At 46.8% G+C, this 13,231-nt stretch overlaps 1 protein-coding gene across 1 annotated transcript in view; it reads right to left on the reverse strand.

The window, feature by feature from the left end:
- Window positions 1–9,531: 9,531 nt before the first annotated feature.
- LOC138265532 (arylacetamide deacetylase-like) overlaps window positions 9,532–13,231 on the reverse strand; it is a 116,584-nt gene continuing 112,884 nt past the window's right edge. The window contains exon 5 of the mRNA XM_069213337.1: window positions 9,532–13,166. Coding sequence (XP_069069438.1) covers window positions 12,558–13,166 — 609 coding nt within the window. The 3' untranslated portion in view covers window positions 9,532–12,557. The remainder of the gene's footprint in view (window positions 13,167–13,231) is intronic.

Genomic DNA, 13,231 nt, shown 5'->3' on the forward strand with positions numbered 1-13,231 from the left:
GCTGCATGGAGCAGCACTGCCCTGCTTCGCACCGCAACCCTAGTCCCACTGACATCACCATCTGATGCCACCACCGAGCCACTGCCTGCACCGTGACCTGTGGATCCTGTACTCCGGCATCGCCTTGCGTACACCGCAGCCTAGGCATCCCTGATGTTGCGCTCCTGCTGACAGCAGCACTGCTGCCTGCACCGTGGCCTTTGGACACTGCTTGTGAGGTACACGAAGCACCATTCCGTTCCGCACCGCAGTCCTGGTCCACGGACACCAGCACCATCGACTCCAATGTCGTCACTAGGTGTTCCTGCCTGCACCACAACCTGTGGATGCCACAGGGAGCCAATCCTACTCAGCCGACTTGGGGCTCCTGACAACAGAGCTCCAGCAACGACGACGCCTCTGCCAGCATGGTGACCTGGTGACACTGCATGTCACACCGCCCGCTTCGCACTGCAGCCCTGGTCTTACCAACGGCGCTGGATGCCGTCACCGAGTCGCAACCTGCACCGCCACCTGTGGGCACCGCAAGTCACATCATCCCGCATCGCACGCAGCCCGACACCATCCATGCCAGCGCTACTGACTTCATCAGCCCAGAGTTCTATCTGCAATACGGGGGACTTCAAGGGCCCGATGACCCCCGCATCGATCTCCGGAACCGACATCGTAACGCCGCTCTCTGGATCTCATTGTGAAGATCAAGACGCCCTGCAATTCCAAAGGTACTGTTTGCGGGTCTTCCCGACACCGTAGTTGGCCCGAGACGCCGCGGCCGAACTGAACTGTTGGTTTTGTTGATCAAGATGCCATGATAGCCCCAGGTGGAGCTATCGACTTCAAGGAATTGTATTTTTAAGTTAATTCTTGCAAAATTCATATCTTTATTACTTTATGTTGGAATTTTTTCGTTTTGGTCTTGTATATAGATAAATATTGTCTATTTTCTAAAACTGGTGTGGTGTCTTTTTGTAATGTTTTCAATGTGTTACTGTGTGTTATGTGCAAATGCTTTACACATTGCTTCTGAGAGAATCCTGACTGCTCATGCCAAGCTACCAAGGGGCTGAGCAGGGGTTATCTGAGAGGGTATCTCCCTTATCCTGACAAGAGTGAGGATCCCTGCTTGGACAGGGTGCAAACTGACTGCCAACTAAAGACCCCATTTTTAACCTTGGTTGTCAGTGCACTTGACTCACAGTGATTGGTGTACACTACTACCATATCACAGACCACTACATGCCAGATACAGATTTTTGGTTTTGAATTTTTCAGTTGGACTATTTTTGGTCTTGAGTTCAAGTGAACACCAATAACATCATGTCACAGTCAAGAGCATCATCAGTGGCATCCCAGGATTTGTTTTTTGAGGAGGTTAGGTTGGAAACCTACACTGTGAAGGAAATAAAGGTAGTTTGCAAAACCTTCAAAGTCCAAGTCAGAGGTCTCACCAAGAAGGAGGAGCTACAAAAGGCGCAAAGGGCCTTGGTAGCAGCCAGAACTGCCAGTGGGCAGTCTGAGATTCCAATTGGAGAGTCCGTGGACCCAAATCCTAGGGAAGATATGCTGACTGTGCAGGAGCTGCTGGGGGGGAGGTACTGTCTGGGCCAAGCAGCAGTGGTTGATCAAAAGATCTTACTCCAGAGGATCTGGAGGATAGGAGAAAAGCCAGGAGGCATCGGATAGAATTAAAGAGATTAAAAATGGAAGCTCAGAGGGAGCAGCGAGCCATGGAGGAGAAGAAAATGCTTTCTCAGAGGAGCAGATCCAGCAATGATGGTGACAGCAATACCTCAGTGCAATCAAATAGAATAGTACACATTCCCAAGAATGTGGGGAGAAAGTACAAGAAGGGAGATGATATCCAGAGGTGGTTTCAGGGAAATGAGGCTTCCATCCACATTAATGGGGTCCCTGAGAAGCATTGGGGAGCAGGATTATGGAACCACTTCACAGAGGAGGAGAGGGACATATTGCTATCTGTGGGTAAGGGGTACAATCTCACCTATGCTGACATGAAGGAGGTATGGTCTTACTCCTTATAAGTACAGGGATCAGTTTAGACAGAGTAAGAAGACTAATTCCCACACCTGGTTAGAATGTGTACATTCTTTCTGCAGGGCATTGGATGGTTGGGTGAAGGGCAGTAATGTGACAGATTTTCAGGGGCTGTACAACTGAATTGCGTGGGAGCACTTGTCTTGTTTGTGTTTTGCAGAGCTGCACCAGGACTTGACTGATAGTAAGCTGACTGACCCCAGGAAGCTTGCTATGGAGGCGGACCACTGGGTGAGTGCCGGGGTCCACAAGAAGGTATTTGTGGGAGATTCTGCGAAGGGTGGGCAGGGTTCCCAGCATCAGAGTGGAGGGATAAGAATAAACAAAAGGAGTCTTCCAAAGGGCCCTAATCTAGTAACCCGGCTCAGAAATCCTACTCCCCAGGAGATAAGAAATCATAGGCCTCTTCAGGGAAGCCTGCAGAGGTGGGACCCTGTAAGTGCTTTGCTTGTGATCAGGTGGGTCATATGAAGGGGGATCCCAAATGCCCCAAGTGGACACAGCCACCCAGCAGTGGGCAGACCAAGGTGTTGGCCAGTGTAGCTCTTGGGGAAGAGTTGGTCCCAGGTGGGTGTGAGGAGCCCACAGAGAGGATCCTTGTCTCACTAGGGGACGGTGAGTTGGCCCGGCGAAACCGAGTGCCTGATAACACTAAGAAATACAGGCAGTGGGTGACCATCAATGGGCAGAGGGTAGAGGTTCTCAGAGATAATGGAGCCAGTGTGACGACGGTCCGGTGTCACCTAGTGCCTGAGGAGCAGATAGTGCCCGGTGCATTCCACCAAGCAGTTACAGTTGACAGTTCACAGTACCAGTGTAGGGTGACACAGGTTCCCTTTGAGTGGGGGGGGGTCTCAGGTTCCTGAGGATAGCTGTGAGTCCCAACATGCCAGTTGACTATCTGCTGGGCAACGACCTGGAGACTTCCACCTGGAAGGAGGGGGAGCTCAGACGCAGTTTGGGATGTTGGGGGTGCCAGTGTGGGCCTGGGTGACCACTCGGCCAACGGCAGCCAGACATGGTGATCAGATGGACCTGGAGCCTGAAACAGAAGACCAGGTGCCCGCCAAGAGAAAGGGTAAGGGGTGTGGGAAACCCACCCCTGAAGTTCCCACGGGAGGAGGCTGACCCTGAGGGGGACACCCGGCACCTACAGGGGAACAAGTGGCTGAAGTGGGAGACTACCTGAGCTGGGCCATTGGGAGCAAGAAGGGGGTCCCACCAGGGAGGAGTTCTGTGATGAACAGAAGATGTGCCCTACTTTTGTAGGTATTAGGTAGCTGGCGCTTAAGCTAAGACTCACCTGATCTATTAGGACAATGGTCTCCTATAGAGTGAGCCTAAGGCTGCTGAGGCAGGGGCAGCCCATGTGCTGGTGGTACCACATTGCTTCAGAGCCTTCCTACTGGGTTTGGCTCATGATGTGCCTCTAGCAGTACATTTGGGGCAAGGCAAGACCTTTGACAGGCTTGTCACCCACTTGTATTGGCCCTAAATGAGGAAAAATACAGAAGTATTCTGTAGGACCTGCCAGACTTGCCAAGCAAGTGGCAAAAGTGGAGGGAAATGCAAAGCCCCCCTCCAACCCTTTCCTGTCATGAGCACCCCTTGTGAGTGGGTGGGCATTCACATAGTAGGGCTTCTGGACCCCAAGACAGCCCAGGGCAGCAGGTTCATCCTTGTCTTGGTGGACCATGCCACCCTGTACCCGGAAGCTATCCCTCTGAGAACAGTGACAGCACCTGTTGTGGCCCAGGCACTGATGAGGAACTTTACCAGATTGGGGTTCCCCAAGTAAGTGGTATCTGACAGGGGTACCAACTTTATGTCCATGTACATAAAGGCCATGTGGAAGGAATGTGGAGTGAACTATAAGTTCACCACTCCTTACCACCCCCAAAGTAACGGGTTGGTTGAGAGATTCAACTGAACCCTGAAAGGCATGATTGGGGGTTTGACAGACTCCATGAGGCTAAGTGGGACGTCCTCTTACTATGCCTTCTCTTTGCCTACTGGTAAGTACCACAGAAGGGGGTTGGCTTTAGCCCCTTTGAGCTGTTGTATGGACACCCGGTCAGAGGACCTCTAAGTCTGGTGAAAGAGGGCTGGGAGCAAGCTCCTAGGAAGTTACCCCAGGAAGTATTCAGTTGCATGCTGGTCTCCAGAAACCAAACTGCATGCTTCAGGAAGCGCACACAAGAGAACCTAGAGGCAAGCCAGGAGGACATGAAACACTGGTATGACCAAAATACCACTCTGGTTGAGTTTCAGCCTGGCCAGAAAGTGTGGGTCACAGCCCCTGTAGAGGCTTGTGCTCTGCAGGACAGGTGGTCAGGGCCATTTGAGGTGAAGTAGCGCAAGAGTGATGTCCCCTACTTTGGGGACTTGCAGGCTCCAAGGAACCCCTTGAGGGTCCAACATGTGAACCACCTCAAACCCCACTTTGAGAGGTCTGAGTTAACCATACTTCTGGATACAGATGATGGGGTGGAAGAGGAGAGTGAACCTCTCCCCGACCCCCTGTCTTCCAAGGGGCAGGATGGGTCAGTAGAAGGCGTGGTCCTCTCCCCTTCTCTGACTCTAGAGCAGCAGAGTGAGTGTCACCAGTTACTGGGACACTTTGCAACTCCGTATTCACTCACTCCAGGTGTGACCCATCTATGCATGCATGATGTAAACACTGGGGACAGCCTGCCTGTGAAAAGAAAGGTTTACAAGTTGTTTGACAGAGTGAAGGCCAGCCTCAAGGAGGAGGTCTCCAAGATGTTGTCTTTAGGGGTGATTGGGCACTCCAGCAGCCCTTGGTCCAACCCACTGGTTTTGGTACCCAGGGCTGCTGTACCTGGTGCCACACCAGAACTTCGGTTTTGTGTGGACTACTGGGGGATCAATGCCGTCACCAACAATGATGACTACCCATCCCCAGAGCTGATGAGCTCATTGATCGGCTGGGGGCAGCCAAGTTCCTTAGCACGTTTGATTTAACATCTAGGAACTGGCAGATTGCCTTAACTGATGGGGTGAAAGAGAGGTCAGTGTTCTCAACACCAGTGGGGCACTTCCAGTTCTGGGTCATGCCCTTCTGGTTCAAGAATGCTCCTGCCACTTTCCAGAGGTTGGTCAATCAGGTCCTGGCTGGGCTTGAAAACTTCAGTGCCTCCTACCTTGATGACATTGCTGTGTTCAGCTCCAGTTGGGAGGACCACTTGTACCACCTCTGTGAAGCGTGGAAGGCGCTGCAAGCCGCAGGCCTCACTATCAAGGCCAGTAAGTGCCAGATAGGGTAGTGGTCAGTGGTGTACTTGGGACACCAGGCAGGAAGCAGCCGGGTGGCACCCCTACAACCCATGATGCCATTTGGGCTTTGGCACCCCCCAAGACCTAGTCAGAGGTAAGAGCCTTCCTTGGTCTCACTGGTTACTACAGGAGATTTGTCAAGGGGTATGGCACCATTGTTGCTCCCTTGACTGAGCTAACTTCTAAGAAGCAGCCTCGACAGGTGATCTGGACCGAGGCGTGCTAGACTGCATTTGACACCCTAAAGGAAGCCATGTGCACTGCACCTGAGCTGCTCACTCCTGACTTCTCCAAGGAGTTTGTGGTACAGACAGATGCTTCAGAGCATGGTGTGGGAGTGGTACTTTCACAGCTAAATAAGGGGGCCTAGAACAGCCTGTAGTCTTCCTTAGTAGGAGACTACTTCCGAGGGAACAGAGGTGGAGTTCAATTGAAAGGGAAGCCTTTGGTATGGTCTGGGTGCTGAAGAAGCTAAGACTCTACTTGTTTGGGCCTCATTTCCAGGTTCAGACTGACCATAGGCCCCTCAGATGGTTAATGCAGATGAGGGGTGAGAACCCAAAACTGTTGAGGTGGTCTATTTCCCTACAGGGGATGGACTTTACAGTGGAACACCGTCCTGGCACAGAACATGCAAAGGGAAGGAAAATAATTAAAATGAAGTGTTTTTGAATAAAACTAATACTGTTTTAGAAATCACATCACAACGTTTGGGTAATCACCAGTACTTCACAACACATGACATAACTCCTGTTTTATTCTTAAAGCGTTAATGTACTTAAGTTAACGTATAGTGTTATGATGTCAGTTTCTTAAGCACCATATTGAATGTCATTCAACATTTTTGAGATGTACTTATTAGGTCTGGCTTTCACCATACCTTGTGTGATCAACAAAAAAAGCTTCAAGAATCATAACCATCAGAGAGACTTTGACTCCTCCCACATGTTCACCTTAGCTACAGCATTTGATTGGGCAGAAATTGTGTGGTGCTGCTGAGAAAGAGTGCAGTGCTGTTGCACCTCTATTGAATCCTGAGTGGTGCTCCCTCACCAAACTTGGCTATCCCTTTAAAGTGCAATAACGTGGCCGTGTGCAAGAAGAAGACCCCTCCTCAATGATGTGATAGTATTGGCTAAGAATCTTACTCTGTGAGCCGACAGCAGTATAACAGGTAGCAGTATAGGTGAATAGAAATTCCCAACATATATGTTCTCCTATCCTAAATGGTTGCTATGTCCAGTGTGAGGATGCAGTGGCATCCGAGTTTGTTAGATTTTTCTTCCACATTTGTATTAGTGACATTCAAAACAAAAAAGTTTGTTTTGCCTTACTTTCCTTGCACTCCAGGAGTGGTGCTCACTGCAGCCTTGGCCTGCGATCCTGCTCACTCTCCTCAACTTCACCGACTCCTCTGTGGACTGCTCCCATCTCGCATACCAGCTGTAGCCTCAGCATTCTCTTCCTTGCGATGCCATCCCCTAAAGAGAGCTAGTGCTATGAAGTCCAACAGGACCCATATATTGGTCTATATAAAGGCTTCAGAAGGAGCAAAAATACCATGTCTATTTACAGGTTACCCCCCCACCTCTCTTCACAGTGGCTGGTATAAAGGCCAGTGGGGCTCAGTGGAGGGCCAAGAAGTACCTCTGTATATTCTTCCTTGCCTACACCACACTCTTAGCCTGCAGTACCAGCCAATTCCCACACCAGATCACAGCCACAGTTGCAGTGCTTCATCCCAACCTACAACCTCACTTCACTCTCCCCAGCTTCACTGGCTCGTCCCCAGACTGCTCCCATCTCACACAACAGCTGTAGACTCAGCACTCTCTCTCTTGAGATACCAGCCCCTAAAGAGCGCTAATGCTTTGCAGGCCAGCAGGACCTAGATGTTGGTCTACATCATGGCTTCAGTAGGAGCAAAAACAGCATGCCTAGTCACAAGTTACTTCCCCACCTCTCTTCACAGTGGCTGTTATGAAGGCCAGTGGGGCTCAGTGCACGGCCAACAAGTACCTCTTGAGCTGTATACTCTTCCTCACCTACATCACACCTTAGCATGCAGTATCAGCCAATTTCCACACCAGATCACAGCCACAGTTGCAGTGCTTCATCCTTAGCCTGTTGCGCTGCTCCCTGTCCTGCTGCCTTCACCTGCTTACACCACTCGCTGTTGGCTGATCCCCACAGCCTAAGAAGGATCCGGACTCCTACACCAGCCCCACAGCCCCACCTTAAACCCTTTTCCCAATCACACATTCTTAGTACACCACTCTCCCCTCTTTTATTGCACCTGTAATTATGGCTGGAATTAAATAAGCATCTACTACAAGGGCAAGAACGGATATACAGTAACTGCACTTGTCGACAGGTGCATGTTCACAAGTGTTTAGTAGTTTTATGTGTGCTATGTTAGAGGTGTGGTCTGGACGTGCTAAGTGGTGTGAGTGGTGTAAGTGCTGGTTGAGAGTGTGAATGCAGGGTGAAAAGAATGCCTTTGTAAGTGCAGGGAGAGAGGTGTGAGTGCAGGATGAGTGGTGTGCCTCTGTGAGAACTGAATGACCAGGGCGCTCTTGTGAGTGGATGGGGAGAGTAAAAGGTGAGCCTGTATGAGCAGAGGATGACTCATTAACTTGTGTGAATGTAGTGTGAGCTGTGTAAATGCAGGATGATGTATCCCTAGACACTCTAAGTAAGTCACCTTATCCTAGGCAGTTGGCAAGGGTGGATTCAGGTGCAATGTAAACTATGGTTATCAAAGCTGATGTTGCAATGAAATGTCAGCCTTTTCAACATACTGAAAGTTACTTTTCTAGGGGTGAAAGATCATTGAAGGTTAGATACAGGTGCTGAGCTCTGACTTTGGTAAAAGTCGTCTTGGAAATTTGGGCCAAGACTTCTTGGTATTCTGCCAGCCCTGCCTTTATATCAGTCACAAAGCCACTTCCCCTTCATCTAGTGGCTAATCTATGTGCTCTAAAACCAGGAAACCTGGTTTCAAACTTGGTTTACCTGCTAGACTAAATATGTTTTACCCCAGGCAATTACCTTATTTCACTGTGCCTCCATGTCTTCTAGCGTCCTTTTTAAGAGTACCTTAAAAAAACTCAATTTAGATGGGCCGTCTAAAAAGACCTAATTTTTATATGTTGTAATAGACTTTAGTATTGTTCTGTGTGTTCTAAAAATCTAAGCGGGGTTCACATGACAACTGACTTGCCTCTTGGCTCACTATTAGCAAGGGGCACTGGAATTATGTGGCAGAGGAGGACTCATTTATGTAGCAGTGTTGACTAAATTATGCATCAAGAAAGGGTAAATTATGTTGCGCAACATGGCACATTTTGTGTGAGTATTACCTCATTACTTTGTCATTTTTGCATATGGTTACGCTGTCTCTGAAATATTTCACCTTATTAATACCAATGTAACTTCTGAATACATCATCAAACAACTGAAATATAACCATTCAAACTTTGTGAAGGGCATTCCAGTGTACAGGACACATATCACTAAGCTTTTAGTACATTTTGATCTGCTTGACCTCGAAACTATTTTTTTGTCAACATCTACAGAATATGCAGCAGACAAAGGATTATGTGGCAAATAAAGGAAATCCAATATTATGAAAAAATTCTTAAATCACATAATTCCACTGCCCCTACCAATACCACCATCATCATAGGAATGAACGTTTCAAAGTTTATGTTTGGAAACTGTGAATCCCGATAAATGTCAGTCGAGCAGAAATTCTTTTTAGAGTACTTAAGGGAAACACTTCCCGGATAAAGATATATACTTTTTGAAATGCGTGACCATGTCGAGGGCTAGGTTCCTGTTCTGAAGCTCAAGAGGCAAACAAGGCCAGGGGCTAGGCTCTTTATATTAATGTGCTACATGGTCATGTTTGCATTGTAAATGAAATCTTCCTCCTCACTCTGGCAGCAACTGTCCGTAACAAGAATGAGGACAGCAGAGGAGCCAGTACCAATTAAAATACACACAGACCTTTGAAGTGATAAATGGTCTTTTGAAGAGCTGCAAAGTACTTTGGACGATCCTAAGTCGTCAGCCCCTGCCAGCACAATCCAGGAAAATTCAAGAATTGCCTGTGCACTCCACAGCTCAGGCTGCAGTAGACAATGAGGAGTGGACTTGGCCTACAAGCCCCACTTGTAAATAAAAAAAATGTAAACAGATTTTATTGGTTTTAAGGTTTAAAGTGTAAACACGGCCCGGAAGGCCGGTATACAACAAAAAGAGCAAAGAAATGAAGGCATACAGAAAAGCAAATACCTGCACTCCCATTCTTGCCCCACCCACCACCCGCATTCTAGCATTAAAACTCAGAATGCGTTCAAGCATAAGGTCTCTTGTCCAGTATACTCCCAACCCACCCCCATCCCATGAATGTTCGAGCTCCATTGTGAACCATTTGATGCGTTGAACGGGCAGGTTTCAAGCGAATGCCTCAATCTCCATAATCTGCCTATACCTGCCACACCTTCAGGTGTTTCTGTGAGCAGACCCGTGCTCTGTAGACCACCTCCTCTAAGCCCATACAGTGGTCCATCCCTCCCTTCCACACCACGAGGGATGGGGGAGACATGGACTTCCACTCTCCTGTAAAAATCCTGTTTCATTAAAGTCAGACCAGGAAAAATAATGAAAAGTTTTGTTCTATGGCCACCAGTGAGTCAGTGAGATCAAGAAGATTACGTTCTGGGTCTACTGGAATAACCCAGAATAGAATCCCACTCAGACAGTTCGTCAGCCCATGCCAGAATCAGATGAACTAAGGACAGCCCAAAATCATATGGAAAAAATAAGCCATCCCCAACATCAAATTTAAGACAGGTCAGAGAAGTATGTAAAATACACCCTATAGAGATATTTAAGCTGGTTCAACTTAAGCCTAACTGTGATGGCTGCCACTCGAGGTGCCCCCAATGCCTCAGTCCAATCCTGGTTCTCCAAAGATCCCACATGAGCCTCCCACGCCCCTCAGAGAGCACTAAATGCATCAGGACCATTGGAGAGAAGCGTCTGGTATATCTTCGCAGTCTTGTGGTCACCTAGGTCATCCATAATAAGTCTGCCTTTCAATGGTTTGAATTCTGGAAGGTAGGGCAAAGCTTTGATGTAAAAGGTCAGTGCATGGCAAAGCTGGAGTTGACGATGAAACTAGCTACAATGGAGCTAATAGTCCACCTGTAGGAACTGAAGGGACTTAAGGACTGTCCCACTCATAGCGAAACACAGAGTAGAGAATCCAATGAAATCTCATTTTTTAAAACCCTCTTGTGCTGCCACCTGCAGCAGCAAGCGACCCTGCCAAATCGGCATCTACACTGTCAGTCTCCCCAAAATCTAATCTGATGCAGAGAATAGCACCATTGATTCAAAGCCACTCCAGTCGCCAGAGGTAGGCTATCTTTGCAGCTCCCACCATAGAGATAGGAGACATGAGGGGTGTCCCCCATTGCTCACTTCTCAAATGCATAGACTCACTGGCTATATGCTATTTTATGATTGTTTCAATAAATGCAATTGTTTCAATAAATGTATTGAAAACTTATCTTGCATCTCTTTTGTGTCAGTAATACAACGAAAGTGTAAGACTTGTTTCCGCAGCTTCCCCAGGGAGTCAGAGTGTCATGTTAAGGTTGCCATAATCACCTTCCATCCCAGATGGGTTGGGGGTTCAAGTGAGGCACTGTGAGCTAGCTGGATATTGGGCCATCAGTTTCTGATGATTTGAATGGACTTAGGGCCTGATTTAGCGTTTGGCGGAGGGGGTAACTCCATCACAAATGTGACGGATATCCCGTCCACTGTATTACGATACCATATTAGCCTATGGAGATCGTAGTACGGCGGACAGGATATCCCTCATAACTGTGATGGAGTAACCTGTGCGCCAAACTCTAAATCAGGCCCCTAGTCTCCCACACTCTGAAGTTCTGTTGTCCTAATACACAGTCTTATTATCATAATCGCAACCCCACAGGACTGCTGACTTTATTAGGACCTCAAGTACTGTGTTGCAATACTGAAGATCAGGAAAGTTTTTTTAAGCCGTTACATGTGACTCCTGAAGTGTGTTGCAGCACTGTATCATTGTGACAGACTTTTCACACAGTGGCTTCGCAGTTGATAGGAGCGTCAAGTAATGTCTTGAAGAACTGCAGCTTTGTGAAAGATTTTGAAGAAGTACATCTGACTTGAGAAGGAATTCTAGTAACATCCTGTGATGCTAAAGCTCTGTGAAAGACTTTTCAAGCAGCTGCATCTCAGTCTAGGGGGAAATCTAGCAACAAAAGTAGATACTGAAACTTTCTGAAAGATCTTGCTACAAATGGATTTGACTCGGTAGAGACATCTTGTAACGCTCTGATGTACTGCAGTTTTATGAAAGTCTTTTTAAGCAGTTGCATCTGTCTAGAAAGGAACATGAAATTACAGAAATAGGTACTTCTGCTTTCCAAAGGACTGTATGCAGATCATTTAGCTTGATAGTGATATATAATGAAACTATAGCTTTGAGACTTTCCAATCAGTAGCATGTGACTAGAATGAAATATATACAAAATGTTTTTAGGACTGCAGCTCTGTGAAGGACTTCAGGCAGTTGCATCTGCCTTGAAAGGGCCCTCTATTAATTAGTTATCTAGCTAATCCAACTATTGTATTTCTCTCTCTACAACATAATAAACTTGAGGTGAGTGAAAGAGACTCTTCATACACTTATACATTATCTAACAAATGTGCTATTTTCAAAACAAGGCATGTCTGTGAGCCACGCAGTACAAACCACATTGCAATGGACAAATGATTTTTCCCGAAAAATAACGTAATTACTCAGAATGTCATTAGGCAAAACATATTTTAGCCTACTAGCTTGCAACACCATGCACATCTTTTTCTTAAGCAGCTATTGTAAATCCTATACCACATGGTAATCACCAAGCCCTGCATGTAATGTTATTCAGAATGTGAACAATTTGACATTTCTACTTTAAGGGATTTAAATTTCAAATGTTCACCTCACTCATGATTTGTAGAAAACCTTGTTCTCAATCAATGACAAACATACTCATTTAATCCCTCAGGCTCCTTCTGCATTCAAATGTAATTTCCTACTGAAAATGTTCAATGTGAACAGTGTATTTCCAATAAAGCAGGTTGCTATTTGATGTTCTTTACAGGTTGTCATTCAGCCAGTTAATGTAGCTATTGACCATTTTCATACCCAATGACAGCTCTGACGGCCAGGTAATGAAGGCTAGCATTCCGTGAAATGCATTATCATAGTGGTCATGCATAACTTGCACACCTGCCTGCTTGAGTCTTGCTGCATACATAAAACCATCATCTCTTAGGACATCATACATGCAGGTAAGGATATATGTTAGTGGCAATTTTTTCAATTTTTCATCATCAACCAAAAGAGGTGCTGCTCTTGTATCTGTAATCCCAGGATACTTTTTCAGAAATTCTGATCTTCCATCTTTAGGGTTGTGATAAACATGATCTTTTTTCAAATTGTCTGGCAAGAGGTTACTCCAGTTTGCAAATTTAATAAAATTGTTTGATTCTGAAGTGATATATGTGTTGGATGTCATGGCTTCAATTAAAGACTTGTCAGTTGCAAAGTATGTACTCCAGAACCTGGCCATACTTCTCCTCGTAAGAACAGGCATGTCACTATTGTCACGATATGACGGGGTGTCCAGGTCAATTGTCTGCAGTGCAGGGTAGATCAAAGCTTGAACTTTAGGCTTAACATCAACTTCACTGTCTTCTTGCAGCTGTAAAGACAATAGTTTTGCACTTTGTTTATTGATTTCAGTCTACCTAATAAAATACAAAGAAA

The sequence above is a fragment of the Pleurodeles waltl genome, chromosome 11, assembly GCF_031143425.1.
Source record: "Pleurodeles waltl isolate 20211129_DDA chromosome 11, aPleWal1.hap1.20221129, whole genome shotgun sequence".
Taxonomy (NCBI): Eukaryota; Metazoa; Chordata; class Amphibia; order Caudata; family Salamandridae; genus Pleurodeles; species Pleurodeles waltl.